This window comes from Polyodon spathula, chromosome 25 (assembly GCF_017654505.1).
Source record: "Polyodon spathula isolate WHYD16114869_AA chromosome 25, ASM1765450v1, whole genome shotgun sequence".
NCBI lineage: Eukaryota > Metazoa > Chordata > Actinopteri > Acipenseriformes > Polyodontidae > Polyodon > Polyodon spathula.
The window spans coordinates 20,834,199-20,856,223 of NC_054558.1; the positions used below are offsets into that span (position 1 = coordinate 20,834,199).

At 42.0% G+C, this 22,025-nt stretch overlaps 1 protein-coding gene across 1 annotated transcript; it reads left to right on the forward strand.

The window, feature by feature from the left end:
- Positions 1 to 253: 253 nt before the first annotated feature.
- LOC121299865 (scavenger receptor class F member 2-like) lies at positions 254 to 20,118 on the forward strand. Its single transcript, XM_041228032.1, has 11 exons — positions 254 to 1,150; positions 5,052 to 5,104; positions 5,983 to 6,084; positions 6,390 to 6,909; positions 7,810 to 8,028; positions 8,161 to 8,289; positions 9,424 to 9,527; positions 10,758 to 10,872; positions 11,284 to 11,408; positions 16,082 to 16,234; positions 16,689 to 20,118. Exons 1-11 carry the CDS (start codon positions 996 to 998, stop codon positions 17,828 to 17,830), a joined length of 2,817 nt encoding a protein of 938 aa, XP_041083966.1. The 5' UTR covers positions 254 to 995; the 3' UTR covers positions 17,831 to 20,118.
- Positions 20,119 to 22,025: the final 1,907 nt, after the last annotated feature.

Consider the following 22,025-nt stretch of genomic DNA (forward strand, 5'->3'; position numbering starts at 1 on the left):
ATAATAATGCATTGTGAATTACTATCCAGGATAAACAATGTGACAAATAACATTTCATAAAATAAATCTTAATGTTAAATGCTGGCAAGTAAGCAAACAGAGCAGACAAAGGAATACAAGAAAAGTGGAGCGTGAAAGAGTGACACGTGCAGCAGACAGCAGGAAACGAAAGAGCAGCGAGAAACTCTGGCTGTACGAAACGCAGACTGGCTTAATTCCCTAAAGCCTGGGCCAAGGAATAGGGTAACAAATCAGGAATTTCCTTTTGCCACTCCTGCTGCTAGGAGCAACTACCAAGCAGCCTGACTTGCATGCTCCCGCTTCCGCGCTGAAAACGCAGGTCTGGGTTGCTAGACCCAGTTCTGTAGCATTTCTGCACCTTCTTCGATTGGGTTATTGAAGGCTTCTTGAGTTTTTTTTTAATCTTTATTTCCACAGAGCACATTGCTAAACTACGCCGTTGCTTTTTTTTCTGTTACCCCTCCTATCCCCACCCACACACAAGCCTGTGAGCGGCTTTAAAAAAAAAAAAAAAAAAAAAAAAAAAACTCATGACGTTTACAGAAGGGGGCAAGCTGCGTTTTCTTATTCTGGATGCATTTGGGTACAACTTTGTAACTTGACTTTTAAAAGTTGCGCGAAGCTGTTGTGCTGCTTTATCTTTGACGCCGCGAAGAAGCGAGAATCCCAAGTTACACTTACAGATGCGAAAAGGAGCAACAGGCAGCGGCTCTAAGAAGTTTGGATTGCCTTACTGTTCTGAGTGTACGGAGACCAAGTCCCGTTATTTCTTTCCTTTGGGGTTGAATCGGAGTCGGGTTGTTCTCTGCACCGCTGGGATGCGTGGATGCTTTTCAGTGTTGGGGTCTGGATTACTTCAGCACGTCCTTGGATTCAATTGATCTCTCTCACACACACACACATACACACAGAGATACACACAGCCGTGCGTATTTAGAATTATAAAGCGAGCGTCTCCTTTCTGAAGAGGAGGGATGAACGCGGTAAGAAGAGTTTGGAAGGATGTTCTCGGTTGTAAAATGGAAACGAAGAAAACCTTGGCTGTTTTTCTGTTTCTGTATTTAGGCGTTTGTCTGAGTTACAGCCAGGATCTAAACCCTAAAGGGAGAAACGTGTGCAGGGGAATGGGGTAAGTCAAATGAAGCAGCTGGGCATGTTAGGGAGCGGGGCATGTTGCGGTAAATTGTACTTCCACGGGTTGTGTAATAAAGAGATGTATATGGGCCAAACTCTGGTCAAAAGCTTTTTGTAACACCCTTCTCTTCAAAAAGTCAACTGTAACAATGTCACAATCGTACTACCACCCATACAGATGTTATTTCCGGGGCATTTGTACATTTATTTATTTATTTATTTATTTATGTATTTATTTATTTGTTTGTTCATTTATTATCTATGCATTTATTTATTTAATAACAACGGCAAACAATGCTTTGTTATTATTAATTATGTAGTACAAACAGATAGGTGAACTCGCTTTTTCTAGTCTGTTTTCTGAGCTTCTCGATGTAGTGACACCCTGGTTTGCTGTCAATCACGGATGAGGTCAGATCTCTGGTCCATGCCTCCAGATGTTCACAGCTGTCTTGTTTCCATGTCTAACATGGCCCACACGGGGGCGCTCTTGTCACTATTGGGGTACGTGTGTAGTGCAAGGGGCAGTAACCCAATTCTTGTTACTAAACAACCTCACTACCCAGGACCAGTAAGAAAACCATACTGCTGTCCGTCTATAATCTGAGCAGAATATATCAAAATAATAAAAAATAATAATACAAAAAAAGCATTATTATATTAATTGTATATTATTTTAAACACATGGCTAATGCATGCAACTGTGTACTTGTGTTAATATAAATATATCCAATATCAGGAAGGGCCTTATCTGAAACAATTTCAGAGTTCACTGTTTATTTAGATCAATGGAACCAAGGGCGCTGGAGCTAGAGGTGCTGGGGGGGCGGCAGCACCCCCTTGGCTTGGCACGGCTTCCATCACATACAGGGGTTACAGTTTTGTTCAGTGGCTTTCAACCCCCACTTGAAAAGTCATTCCAGTGCCACTGAACGGAACAGACCCTAACATTTGATTATGTATTAACCCAGGCTTTAGGATCCCATGTAACGTCTATTACATGCCTCTGAGTTGTTTCTTATTAGTTACATTAACATCCTTTTGTAAAACACTATGCACAGTGGGGCAAAAGCACATCAACCCTGAGAATGGCTGTCTGCACCTCCATCTGAACGGTCTGCCTGTAGTTCTGTCCCTGAAGGCAGAGTGAGGCATGTAGACCTGCAGTAACCCACTGGTCCGGATCCTATTGGCTCAGCTGCAGCATGCAGTGCACCAGCAGTCTTCTCTAGATTGCACATGCATACTTTTAAAATGGGAATACTGACAGACATAGCAGATGTGTTAAATGTGTCATGAACACAAAGCAGCAGGAACATCGATGTTTCAGCTTTGTAATTGGCATTTGCAATGTTATCTCTGGCCCCACTTCTCTTCTGTTGAAGGTCACTTGTGCGCTGTACTGTGCTCCAATTTGAAACATGTTGTAATTCAAATTCACTCCAACCTAGGTGGGATTGGCAGAAAGGTCACATTGTCACCTGATTTGAATGGAGTGAGGAAGGCGGTTCCACAGTAAAAAACAAGTTTAATAAAGCATAGTGAAAGCATTGTGAATCCCAGAGAGGTATGGTAAAACAGGATTAACCATGGTAAACTGTGCACAGTAAGACCATGGGAAAAGCATGATGGTAAACTCCTATAAGGGATGCGTTACAAAGAAACAGTTCATTGTGCGTTGATCTGCTGGGGCCAGCACTAAACAACATTGTTTTAGCCTCTGAGGCATTTGACCCTTTCTTAAAGCAAGAAGCGATTTAGTCAGCATGTCTAAAAAGCTATTTAAAGAGGAAATGACTCAGTGTATCACAAGAGCAATTGTTTCATTTCTGGACAGGCTCCATCTGCTTTAAAGCGGCTGCAATACACACAAGTTTCCTGAAGTAACAGGAATAGATCACATTCTACTGATGCAGACTTAACTGTTTATAGCACTGACAGCAAAAACTTGACTTACAGTCACCCAGTAAGTATTGTGGAACTTCAATTTAGCACCCTTTTGACTGCTGCCTCGGGTCCACATTTCCTTCCCCTATTCCTCAGTTACAGTAAAGCAGGATTGGTGTTAGTAGCTGACACTGTCATGTAATAACCCTTATCTGTTGTGCTCTTCCTCTCACTATAATGGTCTCAAATGTGCACTGTTGAAAGAAGCACATGCTATAGTCATGCTTTCAGGTCATGTTGCAATTCTTGAAATTGTCTCCAACACTTCACAGCCTTCAACATGTTATTTTCCATATGGACTGACATGCTTCCAACCAGTAGCATGCTTTTACCCAGCTGAAGTGAAACGACAGAGGAAGCGAAGCAGTAACAGTCTTCCTGAGAGCAAAGCATGGAAACTAAGAACTTTCTTTAACCCATAACGATGAATATGCGTGTTTGCTAGATGTTTCTTTCAAAGCTGCACAGTTGGGACTTATGTAGGCACCGCATGTAAAATTTATAGAGTGATGTTGTTAGCTGCAACCCTTTGATGTGGGGTCCTAGCAGAGTCTATGGGACAGGCGGGGGGCATGTGCAGAGCAACATATGAGTGCAAAGTACCTCTTTTTGCAGTGTGTCTCATTGTTAATTAATGTCTCTTTCATGCTGTAGTTTCAAGTCCCCCCAGTTCACTATGGGAACATATGAAACATTAGATTATGGGTACAAGGTTGCTTGCTGTCTATGTTCACTTTGCTAGAAAGCTTTTTGAAACTGACCAGGAACCCAATCTTCAGACATCATTTTAGTACACTCTGTGTGCCGGCATGAAGGTGCATGAACACATGCATGCAGCTGTGTGTAGAAGCATCAGATTTAAACAAAGTGAAGTTTTAAAGCAGATTCAGCACGTTGGTTATAGCCATCCATGTCCTCATTCAAAAACAAAAATGCAAAAAAATACAGTTTGCAAACTCTGCCAAAATCTATATTTACATTGTTTTGTGTGTAGGTAGGGGAGCAATAGGATTTTTGGCACGTGGTAAGATATATTATTTTTTTCGTATTGGGGATGTAAGTGCACAGAAGCAGAGGTTATGGGAAAATCCAAATTGTCTTGGCTTGTCTTTTAAGGAAAATTATGTGGGAGTTCAGACAACTGGGAATGCAGACCTCTTGACTGCTTGCTGTTAAAAAGATGGTAGCAGTTAAGGATGCCGTGGAGAGACCCTTTAATGCTTAAAAAGCAAAAAGAAGTAAACTACTGGGTGTCTTCTCATTCTGATGTTAAGTAATAGATTACACCATGATTGCTCTTGGAGTGCTCTAGTTATTCCACAGCCTAGCCAAACAACCCATGATTGCTCTTGGAGTGCTCTAGTTATTCCACAGCCTAGCCAAACAACCCATGAGCTGCTGAACAGTGAAATAACCATCGCGCTCTGTGAACATTCATGGACTGTGCTGTTTGTTTAACAAGGATCATGTATGGAAAATGAAGCATGTTTAACCTAAGCTAACTGTATTTGGAGGCTTGATTCCTAAGATCAGGCTCCACAGCTTAGCAATGTCATCGGAGCAGTGTGATTTGCACAGCCTTTCTGCCTTTGGGTTTGAAGGACGCATGGCAGGTTCCAAAATGAGATTCGTTTAAAAAATAATAATACAAAACACTCAGCACCAGCAAATATGAAAACGTTATTTTATGCTTGATCTCTCAACGCTTGGTTGTTTCAATCAAAGGTTTTAACAGTATGTATCACCCATTACTAAGAGAATAATAATAATCCAACAAGCAAGCTGGTTTCACAGACCAGGACCAACACTTCTCGCAGTTAGAGTTCTTTATCTAAGGAACCGCTGGGTTGCTCTTTGAAACCAGCCAGTCCACAGTTCACTGATTGTAGCTCAAGGGTATGCACTATTATTAAATGAATGAGTAATATTGGTATTTTCTTCTTGTTCAGTTCGTTTGTATGCTGCCCTGGATGGAAGCAGCACGTGGATGACTGCATTGCACGTAAGTATGTTAAGCTCATATACGGTGCGTTCTACAGGCAGCCTACTATAGGCAACTGCTGAGCAAATTTTTCTGTCAGCTTATGAAGCCAGCTGTTGATGGGATCATTTTCAAGCAATGTTCACTGTAGTAGTCCAAGCCAGAAATATGGATGAATCTTGATTTGAGCTACTTTGTGAAAGTGTCCCCGGCAGCAAGTTGCATGGAAAGTTGCCTGGTGTCACATGGTCTTAAGTTATTAGCACAGCTGATATCACTGTTATCTTAAACTGTTTTCATAATGATGGGTAAGAACTGGACAGTAATAGGTTGACCCATTTTAAAAAGCACAATGAAGCTTTCTTGAACCAGGACAGAACTGGTGTATTTACCAGTCTTTTAGTACTAGTGATCCTCTAACTCACTAGTGATACTAGTGATTTAGAGGAGATAATCATAAACATTCCCCTTAGCAAAAGCATAGCAAAGTGTACTAAATCATTGTGAAAACATGGTAAAGCATAGGTACGCATATAAAGACCAGCGAGGTGGAGTAAAGCATATTAAAAAACACAGCAAACCAGGGTAAACTATGCTAGATGCACAGTATAGCCATGGCAAAAGCTTGGTAAAACTGCAAAAATACCTTGCAAAAATACCGTGGTAAACTTTTAGAAGTACACAAAACCCATCTGGCTGGGATTGTGGGGCGGTTTGCTAGAAGTTAGTTTTAACGAGTTTTCTATTTTAAACAATAATAACGACCAATCAACATGGAAGTAAGGCCTTTTTAGCTAAAAATGTTGACTTTTGTGCACGCTGCTGAACAAGGACAGTAAATGTTCACATACTACTGAGTGAAGTTTTCTCATCTGTTCTCTCATAATGTCTATCTGCAGCTGTTTGTGAAGGGAATTTTACCTGCAAAGAGAACGAAGTGTGTGTGAGACCCAATGAATGTCGCTGTCGCCATGGATACTTTGGAGCCAATTGTGAGACCAGTGAGTGCACGGACGTGTTTTATTTTAGTTGCTTGATTTGTATTTACCTTCCTGTGCAGTCTTTTTCTCAGGGGAAAGTCAGATTTCACTTTTTCTCTATGTATTCATTTAGGAATAATTATAGTTCCTGACTCAACACACAGCGTGTGTGTTTAGTGAAGCAGTCACGGGCGCACACACCACTAAGCAGAAACTAACTAGTGAGACATGGCAGAAAATGCTGCAAGCACTTGCCTAACTTCAGTACACCCTGAGCTTTACACCCTGATCTTTACAACTGACCTGGTGCTTTTCTTCCCCTCCAGAATGCCCTGGTCAGTTCTTCGGCCCGGACTGCAAGGAAATGTGCACCTGCCACCCGAATGGGCGCTGTGACGACGTGATCGGCAAGTGCACCTGCAACCCCAACCGCTGGGGGGTCAAGTGCGAGAACCAGTGCCTCTGCCAGCGGGGGAAGTGCGACCAGGACACGGGCAAGTGCACGTGCGACACGGGCTGGTGGGGCCCCCAGTGCGCCAACACGTGCTACTGCAGCAGCAGCTCAGTGTGCGAGCAGAGCACGGGGCGTTGCATCTGCCAGCCGGGCTGGTGGGGGCGTACCTGCAACAGCCAGTGCCCCTGCAGCAACTCCCCCTGCGAGCAGTTCAGCGGGCGCTGCCAGTGCCATGAGAGGCTGTGGGGCACGCGCTGCGAGAGGTACTGCCAGTGCGTCCATGGCAAGTGCAACCAGGCTGACGGCTCCTGTACCTGCAAGCCAGGCTACAGAGGAAAGTTCTGCAGGGAGCCCTGCCCCGCGGGCTTCTATGGGCAAGGCTGCAGACGCAGGTGGGTGCTGCTTGTATCAGAACCGTGATGGGTTTTTATTGGTGGAGCTGAGTGCAGTGTTTCAGCCCAGTACACTGTGATTGGTTTTTATTGGTGGCTGAGTGCAGCGTATCAGCCCAGTACACTGTGATTGTTTTTTATTGGTGGCTGAGTGCAGTGTATCAGCTCACTACACTGTTGAGACGTGCAGCTTGATGTGTGTTTATGTTTTGTGACTTTAACAGTGGAACTTAGGGGAAAAAAACAACATACCTTTTGACAATATTTTATCAAGAAATATTGCAATATCATCATCTATATCGATGACTCAGTTACAAAACCAGCCCTTACAGCACCATTTTCTTTTTCAAATTAAGTCCAAAAAAAAAAAAAAAAATAGACCTAAAATATTTTTGGTGTTTTCATTCCATACATTTCTAATATCATGCACTGGCCAGAAGATGGATTACTTTTGTGTTGATTTCATCCCAGAAAAAGTCATTAGGCTTTAAAAAGTTGCGCTGTCCAGCCAAAGTGACGCCAATTCAAGGTTCAGTGAATGAGCTCGTGAGGCTGATGTTATCATGTAATCACTGCATGTTTGTAGTAACTGCAGGATCTGGCGTTCTGTCTCAAACTTCATTTGAATTCATTTTTTAACCCCTTAGTTATAATTATCACTTTTTCCCAGCACTGTTACCCATCGTTGTTCTGCGTGCTGAGTAGTGAACATAGGTTAGGTTAGTTCCCGTGTGTAAATATAGACAGAACAGGGATGATTATGGCTATTCAATAAAACTACAAGTGAGCAAAAAAATAAGGTGCAAATATATGCTCCAATTCTCATGGGCCTAGATTTGTAAGTGCAAAGGACTATGGGAGTTGTAGTTTTCGAAAGCACTCACTGAGTTTCTCTTTTAGATGCGGGCGGTGTAAACAGCAGCAGCCGTGCACAGTTACAGAAGGGCGCTGCCTGACTTGTGAAGCTGGCTGGAACGGCACCCAGTGTGACCAGATCTGCTCCCCTGGTTTCTTCGGGGGAGAGTGCAAGGAAGTGTGCCCGCCCTGCAAAGATGGCCACCCCTGCAACCACGTGGATGGGAAATGCACACACTGCAACCCTGGCTGGATCGGAGACCGGTAACTGGGTTCATTCACTTAAAATGGGTTTCAACTTATTTTGAGGCAATAGGACTTACAGCATATACTGTGTGTATATACGTATCTAAACTCCAGATCCACAGGGACCAATTAAATGATGTGTTTTTGTAGGTGTGAGATAAAATGCCCCAATGGAACTTATGGAGAGAACTGTAAAAACATCTGCAATGATTGTTTTAACGGGGAATGCCATTTCACCACTGGAGAATGTCTCTGCAATCCGGGCTCCTATGGGACCAAGTGAGTATAAATACCTTTATGTTCAGCTGGGGAAATATTCTGCTTTGGTGGGCTCGCTAAAAGCTATTGCCAGATGTCTGTGAAAGGGCTTAATAATCATCTGTATACACACCGCAGAACTTTCAAACTACACTGACTAAGCAGTGCACCCATAAGAGTAATTCGAGGTCCATTATGACAGACAGGCTCAATGTTTGCATAAGGTCTGTTTTAAATGATAGCTATAAGGCTACTACCACCTTGCAACAAAAGTGAAATCAGTGAAGCCACCTTAAATGCTTTCAAACAGCTGAGTTAGTATTGTTAATCCACATGTAAATAAAATGTAATGTCACAAAACAGTGTCACACATCAGTCTTTGGGCCTGTAATATAGCATTCTTTTATGCAGTAACTCCAATAGTAAAAACCTTGACAATGGCTTATGATTTAAACTACACAGTTGTTTTTTTCTTTTCCTAGCCCAGAATCATGTTGAACATGTGTACACTGTCTAAGTATATCACATATCCAGCAGAACCCCCATTTATTATTGGCCATGTGTATGTTAGCATCTGATCAGAGTTTATTGTCGTGATGCTGTAATCATACCCCCTGCAAGTTTAGAGTTCTTCAGGTTTTGATCTAGAAACCGAACAACGACAAAGAAAATGCGAGGAGGGACTCAGAGACAATACAAAATTATTGAAAAAATAAAGCTGTCTAGTCTTTCATCCAGAGCTCACATAATTTACATCCTGAAGGACGGATGTTTATGTTTGTTATGTTTTCCAGTCAGACACAAGCTATTTTTTATCTCTGCCTTTTTATAACTTCTGCTGGAATCTCAAGGGCATAGCCACTGCTCTCGGGCATCTCAGACAGTGATGAGTCAGGGACCCCCCGAGCCAGTCTGCTCTAGTTATATGTTTCAAAAATAGCCTTCTTCTTCTTCTTCTTCTTCTTCTTCTTCTTCTTCTTCTTCTTCTTCTTCTTCTTCTTCTTCTTCTTCTTCTTCTTCTTCTTCTTCTTCTTCTTCTTCTTCTTCTTCTTCTTCTTCTTCTTCTTCTTCTTCTTCTTCTTCTTCTTCTTCTTCTTCTTCTTCTTCTTCTTCTCTTACCCTAAGCCTTGTTTTTGTTCTGTTTCCTCTCCACAGCTGTAACATGACTTGCCCAGCTGGTCAGTATGGAGTGAACTGTGCCCATGCCTGCTCCTGCCATGAGAGTACCTGTAACTCCACCACTGGGGAGTGCTTCATGCGTGAGCTACTTTATTACCTCACTGAGATTGTGAAACCTGCTGTCCCTTATTCAGGGATACACAGGGGGTTCTTTATACACTAGTGATCCATTTAAGAAACATCCTCAATTATCCGTGAGAACGAAGCTTAACTTATTTCAGCTACTCCTCAGCTATAAATTTGCACTTTTAAATAATTGTTTTCTAAGTATGACCTGGGCAAAGTAGGTAAAAACTAGGTATCAATATTATTAACTTGTAGTAATAGCTTGGCATACACCTATGTGTGAAAGCTAATCTACTTAGATGGCTATGAGTGGCATTCGTTACAATCCCAGAAAATCCAAGTAAATCGGGTTCATGCTCAGTCCCAAAAACTTGTATATTTAGATTTATCTATAGCAATAACTACAAAACCACAATGATGTCCACATGTGCTTTTATAGATAGCTGTAGCTGTGAATACACACCCAGCAGACTTGACGTTGCTACCAGAAGATCTCCCCTCTTTCTCAGGGTTGTGTTCGTTGGCAGGGTTCCCCCTGACCGCGAGCGAGGGTGGAAGGGGATGGCTCTGTGTTTTCTCCTGCTGAAAGGAAGAGAGGATTTATTGGGAAGCAAAGTCAGCTGAGGTCACGTGGGCGGACGTGCAGGGAAATCCAGGGCAGCAATGATGATGTCACAGTGTCAGAGCTAAACAAGCCCTTCTTTGATCCAGCTGTGAACACAGGCGCTGAACTTTAGCCTTGCGCAACAATTCATAGACAGGAGCAGAGCTTGGTGCCAAGTTGCTCAATGAAGCCATATTCTTCCTGACTGTAAAGCATTCTCAAGAGCTTTTGTTGCACTTCCATAGAAATGCCGACCAGCTGCCTTGGTTTAATTTGAACTGTAACAACTCTTAATAGAAATCCTTAGTACCAGTAAACAGGTAGTACAGAATCCATTCAGCCTTGCAACTTCTTCACGTTCAGTTTTCTACTACAGGATGGATCTTAGGATGCAAAGGCTTGAAGTTTAAAAATAATAACTGTACACAGTAAGGTTGTGGCCTTTTAGACACAGGTGCTTGGGACTGGAGTCCATTCTGTTATTATGCATCACTGGACTGCTGTATATGTTGGGGTAAACTATCTATTAGTTAAATTCAAGGAAAATACCAATGATTCCCACAGTAGGTATCACATAAATTATAACTGTGAGTAATAGCCAAAGTTTGCGTGGCTCAGTAAACGCTTCTGTTTTTTACAGAAACCAATCAGAGAATGGGCGTGATTGCAGCGGGGGCGCTAGTGATCTTCCTCCTCGTCCTCCTCCTCTCACTCCTGTGCTGCTGCTGCGTCTGCCGCAAGAAAAACAAGAACGAGTAAGTCCGGGCTGGGTGTCTTGAGAACATCACAGCACAGGGAGACCCAGGGTGCAGGAGACCAGCGTTCACATATCAGCTTGCTTCTTTAAAACATTTTAAACCGGCGGGCAAAAGTATTTATTTGTTTTTTTTTATCTAAATGTGCTCCAATATCATGAACACATCACTGACAACGTAATGCTCCAGTTAATAAATGATTGCTCTACGCTGATTGTGTATTGCATGAACTTATAACTTCCTAAAAAAAATAAAAATTGCTAAAAAGTTCATTGCAGCAAGTATTTTGATTATGAAGGAATACCAAAGCAGCCATGTTTTTACGTTCTTTACATTTTATGTTCCACATTTTCATGAACTGTGTTTTTTATCGTGGGTCCTTATGCTTTAATTATCTTCATTTCCTTGCAGTCCAGAGCATGAGAACTCTGCGAACAGCAAGAAAACTCGAAGACAGCTTTGTGGCAGGTTCAGTAGGATCAGCACCAAATTCCCCAGGATTCCACTGAGACGCCAAAAACTGCCAAAAGTTGTGGGTGAGTCCAAATGAGTCGCAATTGGTTTTAGATCAGCTCTGGTCTTTCATGGCCATCCGAGTTCTGACATTCATCTCCATTATATATCTGGCCAGGGCTTGTATATAGCTATGGTTTATAGCATGATATAATGGCAAAACCAACATAGTAGTGAAATGACCCTCGTTCATTCTATTTTCTCCAAGGCTGATCTATGTCAGTGATGCCCAGCATCCTAAGAATTGCTGCCTTTTGCTCAGTGATTGAAGCCTGGTATGGGAGGTTTGCCACTGAACTGAATCCAGACTGAAATGTACAGAGCCTACTGTATGCGCTGCACATTGTTCTGCACTGGGTTGTATTGTGATGCTGTGGAATGATCAGAGTATTTATCAGTGGCTACAGAACCTGAACCTTTACGTCTCCTGTAGGGAGAGTCTAACACTTTGCCTTCTCCCTGGCCCATCAAAATGAACAAGCATTGTCATCCTGGAATTGCCTTTCAAAATCAGGAAGCAAACTGTACATTTCTGGCTAAACTGCTCGCTCTGTCCATGAGATGTGATTGCATTGAGCCTTGGTCTGCCCGACCTCCAGAGCTCAGTCAAGTTTAAGCCCTATGGGATGAACTGAACAGATGTTTAGATAAAAAAAACGAATAAATACTTTTGCCCGACTGTCAAGGCTATCCCAGCCCACAACACTGCACTCATTGTTTTAGGTTTCCGAAGACAAGTGGTCCCTGAGTTATGGGTACATAAATATTAGTAGCTAGCTAGCTATAGATATTTATTAACGCAGCATATTTTGGATGCAGCTAATGAAACATTTTCATTGTAGAGTAATTTTTCCACTGAAAAGAGAGTTGAAAAAGTCTGTTTTTATCACCAAATGTTATTTCATTTGAAAGGAATGCTCTGGTTGCAAGCCTTATTATTCTTGGCAGTCTGCACGTGCCATGTGTTCATATTATTACAAGCTTAAACAGTCCCGTTTTCAAAAAGGAGTCGACGAGCAAAGAGCTATATTATTAAACGATGGGGGGGTTAGTGGCGAGGAGTGATGGTTTATCAAAGGCTGCTGTGTTTGACCGATTGCATAGCTCCTGTTTGGGGCACTTCTGTATTCGTGTGTTATTGGTAACAGGGTTGCAGAGTTTTCCTAAAGCAGATTTTAACATCTTTAACTGTTCTCTAAACTCTACAGTCACTGTCATTGGGAATTATGCTGTCTGACCAAATCCACGGAGCACAGCACTGCAGTCCTGAAATGCGTGAGAATACGTATTTGCTATGTGTGTAGCTTTCAAATGGGATCTACAAAGCATATGGAAATGCATGGCAGTTAACATTGATGGGATTGTTTCGTTAGCTATAACCCCTTTCACTGGTTTCTTGCTGCCCAGCACAGGGTTTCAGCAGCTAAATACTGGGCAGTATTTGTTTAACAGTAAACGTCAATGTAAACAACAGTTAATTGACTATAGAATTGTACACAGGGGACTTTAACCAGAGGCTGAACCAGCATTATAGTTTCATAGACGAGGGCTCTGAATATGTCAAGCCATATAATAAGAGTATTAAAACAGATAATAACAGTGGAAAAGGGTGGGGTTTTTTTTCAACAGCTAGCAAATGTTGAAAAAACACTTCATAATAGAAAGAATGAATCTGCAATAAAATGTTGGCCAAAAAAAGAACTAATCTAATTACTAAGTTAAGAAAACAATGTGTACTTTTGTAAAGACTTCAGGGTAAAAAAATTATAATTCACCACAAGTCAGTCAAGTCAGTCTAGCCATTGTGCCGCGTATTACAAAATACAGGAGCGCTCCATAGCTGCATGCGATTAGTGATCTGACACAGAAAGGAAAACCTGGTGAAGAAGTAAGGGCTGAGCATCAGGTATGATATGCTTCTTCTGAAGAGCTTGGAATTGCACATGCAACAGCAGCTGGAATCACAGTGTGCTTGAGTTTGTAAATGCGTTTTAGAGATCAAATATGCAGTGCAGTTATTTTACCTTTTAGAAAAAAAAAAATGGTGGGAAACTATTGCATAATAGCCCAGTAACTGCACAAGCTCTATAGTTACTATGCACAAGGAATGGACAGAAATTCTAGTATGAGCATTAGTTTTGTTTGTTTCCGACAGTTGTTGGGAAGTATGCATAAAAACAATTTTTAAAAAAGTATAATAAATAAAACATTTGTGAGAAAAATGGAACCAGTAAAAGTAATCATGTCAGTGTAATCTCCCTGGGCTACCCGTCTGGCCGGTAGCCCACATCTGCTGAGCTGTACACCTTTTCCCCAGTCCTGCAGCCTCCTCATTTTCAGGAGCGGGGCTCAGTTCTTCTTCTTCTCTGCCTGTTTTTGTCGCTCTGCTTTCCTCATTCCCTGCCTCTACACTGAACTCTCCGTTGTTTGAAACCCTACCCTCACAGGGAACCCGAATCCCGCGCATTCCACAGGGGGGCCTCAGGGCCTCCCACAGGAAGTGGCCACATTTATCCCAGCCTGTGTCAGCCCCTTGATTTACCAGGCACAAGGTCAGTGGCAGCAGATGTGTCGAGACAAAGGGAGGAGGCTGGAGGAAACGTTGCAGTCCTGAAAGCTTCTCTCCAGTTGCTCAATTCGTTCTCCCCTCCTGATAAACACAACCCCAGCTTTCTTTCTTTGTTGTTTTTTGTTAAGCAGCTGGTATTTTCACTGTGATAGTTTTACCGTGTGACAAGCTTTGAGTTCCACATTGACACCTCTTTCCTCTAAATGAAATATCAGAGGCTGCTCTCCCTGCTCATTGGACCTGCCTACCCTGTCGCAGAATTCTTCGAACAGCACTGCCTAATGAGGACACCTGCTGTGAGAGGCTAGGCTGAGCAGCTGTGTTTCCCAACGGCTGGCTCATGTCAATGCTTTCCATCAGTATATATGTCTAGTGCTGTATTAGAGGCAAAAGGACAAGGAGGGGAGATAGACGGTCCAATTTCAGACACTCCCCCTTCAGATAGTAAACTAACTTTATATTCAAAACTAATGCATTCAAGTTAACTCATTCTTGTTTTCAAACTGGATTTGAAATGGATGTCAGTTTCATTCTTTTTACATTCCAAAATAATCCAAAATAAATAACACTGAATGGATGCATTTGTAATACAAAATGCAAAAGAATCAATCAGTTGGCTTGTTAATAAGGAAATAATGTAAATAAACTATATTTTGAACCCCAGTCAGTGCAAGAAAAATAATTTCATGCACAATGCAAAGTTACAGTATGCACTATTTTTAAAGGCTAGAAACATAAAAAAAAAAAAAAACTTCCCAGTCCATGTACTGTCTGAGATCAACGAAGCAATGCAATAATATTTAGTTTAGTTTTAATGACAAACAGAAAACAGTAAACCTTCAGACAAAGCTGCAATGACAGCACTAGGCAAATGTAGATGCCATTATGTGATCAGCAGCATCCCAAATGTGCATCTTCTACAACTGTGAACAGGGACTATAAGGACGCATTTCACTTAGGATTGTAATCAGGTCTAGTTAGGGAATCCATGGGTGTCCTAAACAAGGTCATTTCCACTGTGCCACCCAGTGTAGTGCTCCCAGACTAGGAGCGGAATGTCAGGGGGCTACAACACCCCCACCCCAGACTCCGATAGTTGTTACTGACAGCTGCTAGAGAGCCCGGCAGTGAATACGAAATGAAACAAAAAAAATATATCCCCTAGAGAAGTTCACTGTAGGGTTTTCAAAACAAAAGAGACATGTTTCATGTTATTGCCAAGTTTACAAGCATGTCCTGTGCGGTCACGGCAAAATACCGTCTGTGGGCGAATGGCTAGTCTCAGGTCACTATGAAACATCCACATCAAAGAAGCTTTGCAGGAACAGAAAGGGCTCCATGCAGTCCTGGCTTATACACAGTGTCCAGCCTTGCTACCCAGGCAATCTTTAACATCGTCCTTCCATGTTTTACAATGTGGATATTCAATTAAAAAAAAAAAACTATATAATTTTGAGTTGCCTTGCAAAGCATTTGTACAACAGATGGTATGATTTCTTTATAATGTTACTGTTCAAAATGCACATGTTACCGTAGGAGAATGCTTGTGTAATGTTGGTCTTCTGTTTCAATTCTATGGATTTAAAAAGTTCAGGGTCCCCATTTTGAGCAAGTACAAAGGCAGTAAAAAGCTACAGTAACAGCATAAAGCCAGCAAGCAGGGCGTGGCAGTTGAACTGCTGTTCTTGCAAGTTGTCAGTTTCTTGCTAGTTGTATACATTAAAGTAAATGTATTCCTATCTGAAAATTTGCCAGCGAGCTTGATTCAAAATAGGGTCTTGTATGAAGTGTCTCCTATTGAGAAGCCAGGGAAGCTGTTACTCTGTTTATGTTTGAAAAACTATATTTTTTACTTGTATCATAAATTATAAAGAGAGTATGAAAAAAACTTTCAGAAGACAAACTGTAGGTCCTTTGGTCTTTCAGTTTATGGCAGCTCTTCATCTCCTTGCTTATGCATTCTACTCAGATAATGGACTCCCCAGACTCACTTTACATAAAGTGTCAGAAAGTCAAATGTAGTTATGTGTGAACTAAAACCCTATTCCTGAAAGTGACACGTGCTTGTAAAGTATTTGTATTAGCAGTAGTATCTCTAATAATCTCTATGGGTTTTTTGTACCTCAGTTGCTCACCATGACCCTGAGAATACGTTCAACTGCAGCTTCATCGAGCCTCCTTCTGCAATGGAGCAGCCCTCCCCCTCCTGGTCATCGAGGGGCTCCTTCTCATCCTTCGAGACCAGCGACGATGGACCCGTCTACTGCGTCCCCCATGAAGGTAGAGTGACACTCCCCTGTTTGAGTCATTCTCGCTGCTCAGGTTGCTAAAGAGAGCTAAAATGACTCATACTAGTAGACCTATTCTCCACAATCACAATGCTAATTAACTGTACAAACAAAAACAGGAAATGTTACTAAGAGCAAAAATTTTCCTGGGCAACCTTCCAAAAGTGGGACTGAAACAGGAAAGATTAGAGGAAAGCTTTGGTCTGACATAAAAAAAATATGGGATCTTGCATCAAATACTTTAACCTGACTAGTGGGACGCTTCAGGACGAGACAGGAAGATGTAGAAATAGAACTGGGGGGTTAGTCACCACACACTGCTTGCAGGGCATTGCACGATTCAGTTCTGCTGCCACCGAGTTCACATTGTTCTAGCTTGTAGTTTCTGTCGGTAAACTGGCTTATATGTCAAGAACTCTTTAATACAATGTCTTTTCTCTATTCAGAATCTATGTCCGAAAACAAAGAGAAGGGAAGCTCCAATGTGGTAGAGAAGGTAGCTCCGCCGATCAGCGAGGAAGATGCTGGGGAGTACACCTCTTTGAAGGACACAGGGAAAGCCTTGCCGGGGGACACCAGCGAAACACCCTTGCTGAAATCCTCTGACAGCGAGGGATCCACAAGCGGCTCCGAATCCACCAGCGGGGCTCTCTATGCTAGGATCGCCAGGCTGTCCAAGCAGTCCGAGGACGAAAACAGCAGCAATGTCAAGGGCAACGGCAAACCTCCGTCACCAGAAAGAGCCAAGCCTCGCCCTCCGGACCCTTCCACCAAGCCCAAAATCTCCTGGATCCATGGCAAGGCTGGAAACGGCCAGAATCCAGAATCCAGCCAGGGCCCTGTGCCCACAAAGGAGAAGAGGAGAAGCCAAAGTGAGACCTCAGGGAAGAGCGAGGAGAAGCACAGCAGTAGGACCAAGGAGAAAGGAGCCAAACACAGCAAGGAGCAGAGCTCCCCTGAGGGCAAGGGCTCAGAAGAAACACACTCCCCGAGCAAACACAAATCGCACAAGACCAGGGCTGGCCAGGAACAGATGGAACACATCAACGGGGCCGTCCAGAATGCTTTAAAGAAGATCGGGAACTTTCACGGGGACAAGAAAGGCAGCGAAACCAAAGAGGTGCCCAAAAGCCCCAGCAAGTCCCGTTCTGAGGTGATCCACCCTCACATGAATTCTGAAGCTGCCACTTTGTTGGCCGCCCAATTGAAGGAGAAGACCCAGAGCATCAACCGATGCGAGGGCATGACGAAGCAGAATGGTCTAGCCTCTCCGCAGTCCCACAGGGAGAAGCCCACCCCTCCTCAGAAGACCAAACGCTCTGCGCCCGCTGGGCCCAACCACAATTCCAGCAAGCCTCTGCTGCCCACTTCCAGCAGCTTGCAGAAGATAGTCACCCCTGTTTCAGAGATAATACCTTCAGAAGCAAAGAGCCCAGAAAGACAGGACTTGAATAACCTCAAACAGGACGGAGGAGACCCTACACCCAAGAAGACTCCCATCAAAAAGCCTCCTAGAAGGAAAGATAAGGAAGCAACCTTGGACTCTCCCCCAAAGACCGCAATCATGCCACCTCAGATGGTCAAGTAGAGGAAATTTACAGACCTTGGCATTCTGCCAAGGTTGTCAGATGATTATTTTTTTTTGTGTCTTGTTCAACAGACAACATTAACAACTCTTTTTTTGAAGGACCAATGAAAATAAAAAGATTTTCAAAAGGATTTAATACTGTGGAGGTGATATCTTTTTTTTGTGTGCCACACACTTAAAAGGACCAGATCATGCAGACTATATTGCCTGCTGAATTAAGCAGGGATTTGTTGGACTACGCTTTTTCATTATTTGTTAATCATTAAGATGTCAGAGAGAAGGATAAGGATTCGCAGGCCATTCAGTATTACAAGGACTACAATGTCAGTACTATTTTTGTTGTTTGTATGTTTTTTTTTTGTATATATATATATATTTTTTTTTTATAAAACTTTTATAAAACTCTGCAATATTCTAAGCATTCACTGTTATCTTAAGCTGCCAAAGGTTTCGAGAGGCACGTCGAGGATAGTAAACGAACAGCAGCGAGGAATCTGCAGTGTTGGACATTTGTTTTATTTTTGCTTTCAATTTTGTATGTAATGTATCCCCAGTCACATGCTGGTTTCAGAAATATGATATTTCATACATCATCAATTATCTACGTGCATCTAGTGGCCATGGTTTTGGTGATTATTGGTTTTGAAGGTACAAAAAATCTTTATGCTCCATGCTGCATTCAATCAAAACTTGCCTTCCTTCCCAGTGCAAATATCACTATCAGTTTGAACCATTACCAAAAGCTACCCTATATTACAGACAGTCATGGTTGGATCTTTGTTAAAAACGTTGATATTTTAATTTCGGACACGCACCATATCAGGCGTTGGAAGGCTGTGCAAGAGTGTTTCTGACACAGGTTAGAGTTCCCTCTGCTCTGGTAATTGTATTTAGTTTTCTTTATAGTGAGATTATTATTATGTGTCGGCAAATTGGTGCTCCACAGGCCTCCACATAAAGAATGTAAAAGATAAAATGCTTAGCCAACAGCCTCAATGATTAGATCAGGTTATTTCACAGCCCCAATGACTGGTTTTGACATTCAGTTGAGACTAACAGATTATTTTTAACTTGCAATTTGGAGAGCAGAGTTTCAATCATTGTCTGTGTCTGTGTTTTTCAATCATTGTCTATACCAGTCCTGCTTTATTCCAAAAGCAGTGTGAACCTTAGGCTTTACTCCATGCTGGGGTATTTTAATCAAGTCCAGAATGCTTAACCGCGTCAGTTCAATACTAAAAGGCAATACAGTTTGCTGCTTTTACATTCACCTGAAGCAGGCACCTAGAAAACCGCTGATCGCATTTCGCAAAGGGTCCCATTCTAACAGTGACCTTAGCCAAGAGCCTCATTACTGCTTAGACACCTCTCAGCTCTGAGAAACGTTTCTGTTCGTAGGACCATCGACATTCCCACTTTACTCTAATGCCTTTGTATTTTGAAACAGAGGGCTATTGCAAGAAGGCAGGTTTAATGTGTTGCGTTTGCAGTGGGTGACTATAGAGACTGAAAGACTCCCAATACCCCTCCTTTGACCTAATGCCTGTATCCACCTATTGCTCCATGTAGGTATGTGCTGGTCACTGTACAGATGTGGAACACTGTTCTGTCTATATAGACACCTGCTGCAATGGACACTATAGGATAACCTACATGCCCTTAGCCACCTGCAGGACAATAAATACATTACAACACATTACATTCTGTGAAATTAGACCCTGATCGTTTCCTCAAAGGTCTCACTTTGAACAAATGAAACCTATAGAATGAAAGCCTGTATCAGGATCTAACCCTCCCTTTGAAATACCGTGCAGCCGAGGACACTGTATGATCCATATCTTATATCCGCCGTACCTACCCAGAATACCAAGCAATATCAGAACACAAACAGAACTGATATCTCCATAAGTGTCCTGTCAGTAAAATGCAGCTGTCAAAATGTATACTCTTTTAAGGATGTAAGGGTCTTATATGTCTTTGGGTACGTCAATACGGCTCCTACTGTACACAAAGTAAACAGAGGAACTGCCCTGTATCTCATCTTTGACAATCAGACTCTTTGAGTGCTATGTGAATGCTAATTGAGTGTTGTTGTTTTTTTTAAGGTACATTTGTTTTCTGGACTATAAGCTGTCATATGTTTCTCTGTATAAAGATGTCTTTTTTGTTTGTATCAGTATTATTATAAATGTGCATAAGCAGTGCTTATTATATAATTTTATTCTAATAACTTGCATTATTTACGTTTAAACTCCTGCTCAAAGACAGTAAAGGCTGGAAGTTGAAAACATGCTCCCTTTTTTGGTTTCTGACATGGTATTTGAAAAGGATCAACCCGCCAACAGGGAATTGGGAGTTTAACAGCAGATCAAAAATACTGACACATCAGTTGGCCCCATTGTTCTCTTAAATCATTTGGGCCGTATTCATCGAGCATGTTAGTGGGGTGATTGAATTTAGATGTTCCTGTGAGTCTGTATAAAAGGGCTTTCAAAACAATACCAACCAGTATTCATAAGACTGTGATTCTGCAACCAGGTGAGAAATCAGTTATTATTTTAATGTTATTTGAGAACTATATTCTTTATTTGCTTTCTCATTTTAGGAAATCATCCTTGATTTTTTTTCTTAGTAAGGAAGCTCGTTTTTTGGCAGTGGAATATAACAAAAAATTGTTATTATATTCAGGAAGAGAAATAGTAAAAAAAATCACACTTTTCTGGAAGTTGGTTGATTTCTGTCCGTTTTCTCAATGGGTCCTTCGGTGCCATGGGAACCAAACCACACAAGGCTGTCACCAGAGAAATGCATTCCAGCTCTTGATGGCTGGCTTAAAACAGTGTGCTTCAATGTGATTATCGCATGCTTATCAATTCCAGTGCCAAACAGAGTCCAGACATAGAAAAAGAATTACTGACTGCCGCATGGTTTCCCCTTCAGACGATAGCAAGTGTTGACAAACAGCCCTTTAAAAAGATGAATTACATTTTGCTCCCCTTTTTTGTACATACAGTGAAACAAGACAAAAGATTGCTATTTCTTCAACATGGACAGTTTTATTTTCCTTTCACAAAAAAATATTGAGAAATGGTTAAACACACATTTTTTAATTTTTTTTTTAAGCACAGCGCCCTTATTGACTCAGATTTACCGTGCTGCTCTATAATGACACTTTAATTGAATGTGTGTGTGATATAATTACAGCTTACAGCACCAGGTCCTAGAAATATCGTGTTGATAGAAAAGCCACACTGGCAGTCACAAGCCTTTTTAAGCAACTCCACTCTTAAAATAATTGCTGTTTTACAGCTTCCAGTCTACTCCTGCCTGCCTCTTTGGAAATAAGAGCATCTATTTAACTGGAGTTTGCTGCGGTCAAATCAAACCAGCAGAGAAATTGGAGCCAATGGCCCACTGCTGGGCTCCACGTCAGGACAAGAGGCCTATTCATGGCCTAACAGTCAGAGCTCTGTACACTTGTATCATGTGCCCAGTATTTGTACTCTTCAGGGGGGGAAAGGGGGCATGGCAGAAGGGAAACAGAAAATGTGGATCATATGGTTTATAATTGAATCCAGACCGCGGTGTGCAACGCTGCTGGCAGCATGTTTTTTGATGCCTGTTTTTTTTTTGTTTTTTTTTGTTTAAATACAGACTAAACAAACCAAAAAGTCCTCTTCATCTTGGTGCTCAGGCAAAATCCGAGGTATGGAAAGCAGGTCAATTGAATGGGGCTGTCAGCAGTCTTCCAAAATGGAATCGCCTTGCCTTCTCAACAGCCATTTTCCACTGGTCGGACTCTGGATACACTTCAAAATTCAGTTGTATGAACTCTACCATATTTACCACTTATACTGACTAGAATTCTCTAATGGACAACATGTGCAACTTTAACCCTGCCCCAGTCCTAACAGAAACCTGCACTCGATGGACCTCAGGGTGTTTTGATGCGTTTCTCATAAGGTCCAGTGCATGGTCATTTTTGCCTCTTGACTTTTTACAAACGTCTACATGTAAAGCATAATTAAATTAAAATACAGATGTATCAAATGGCACAAGAAGAGAATAACAGCACACAATAGCAAATTACCCTTGTGCCTCCACTATTGCATCACTATAACAGCATTAGTGTCAGTTGGCATGACAGGCACAGCTTTAAGGACACTGCCTTAGTTTAACCATTCAAATGATTCAG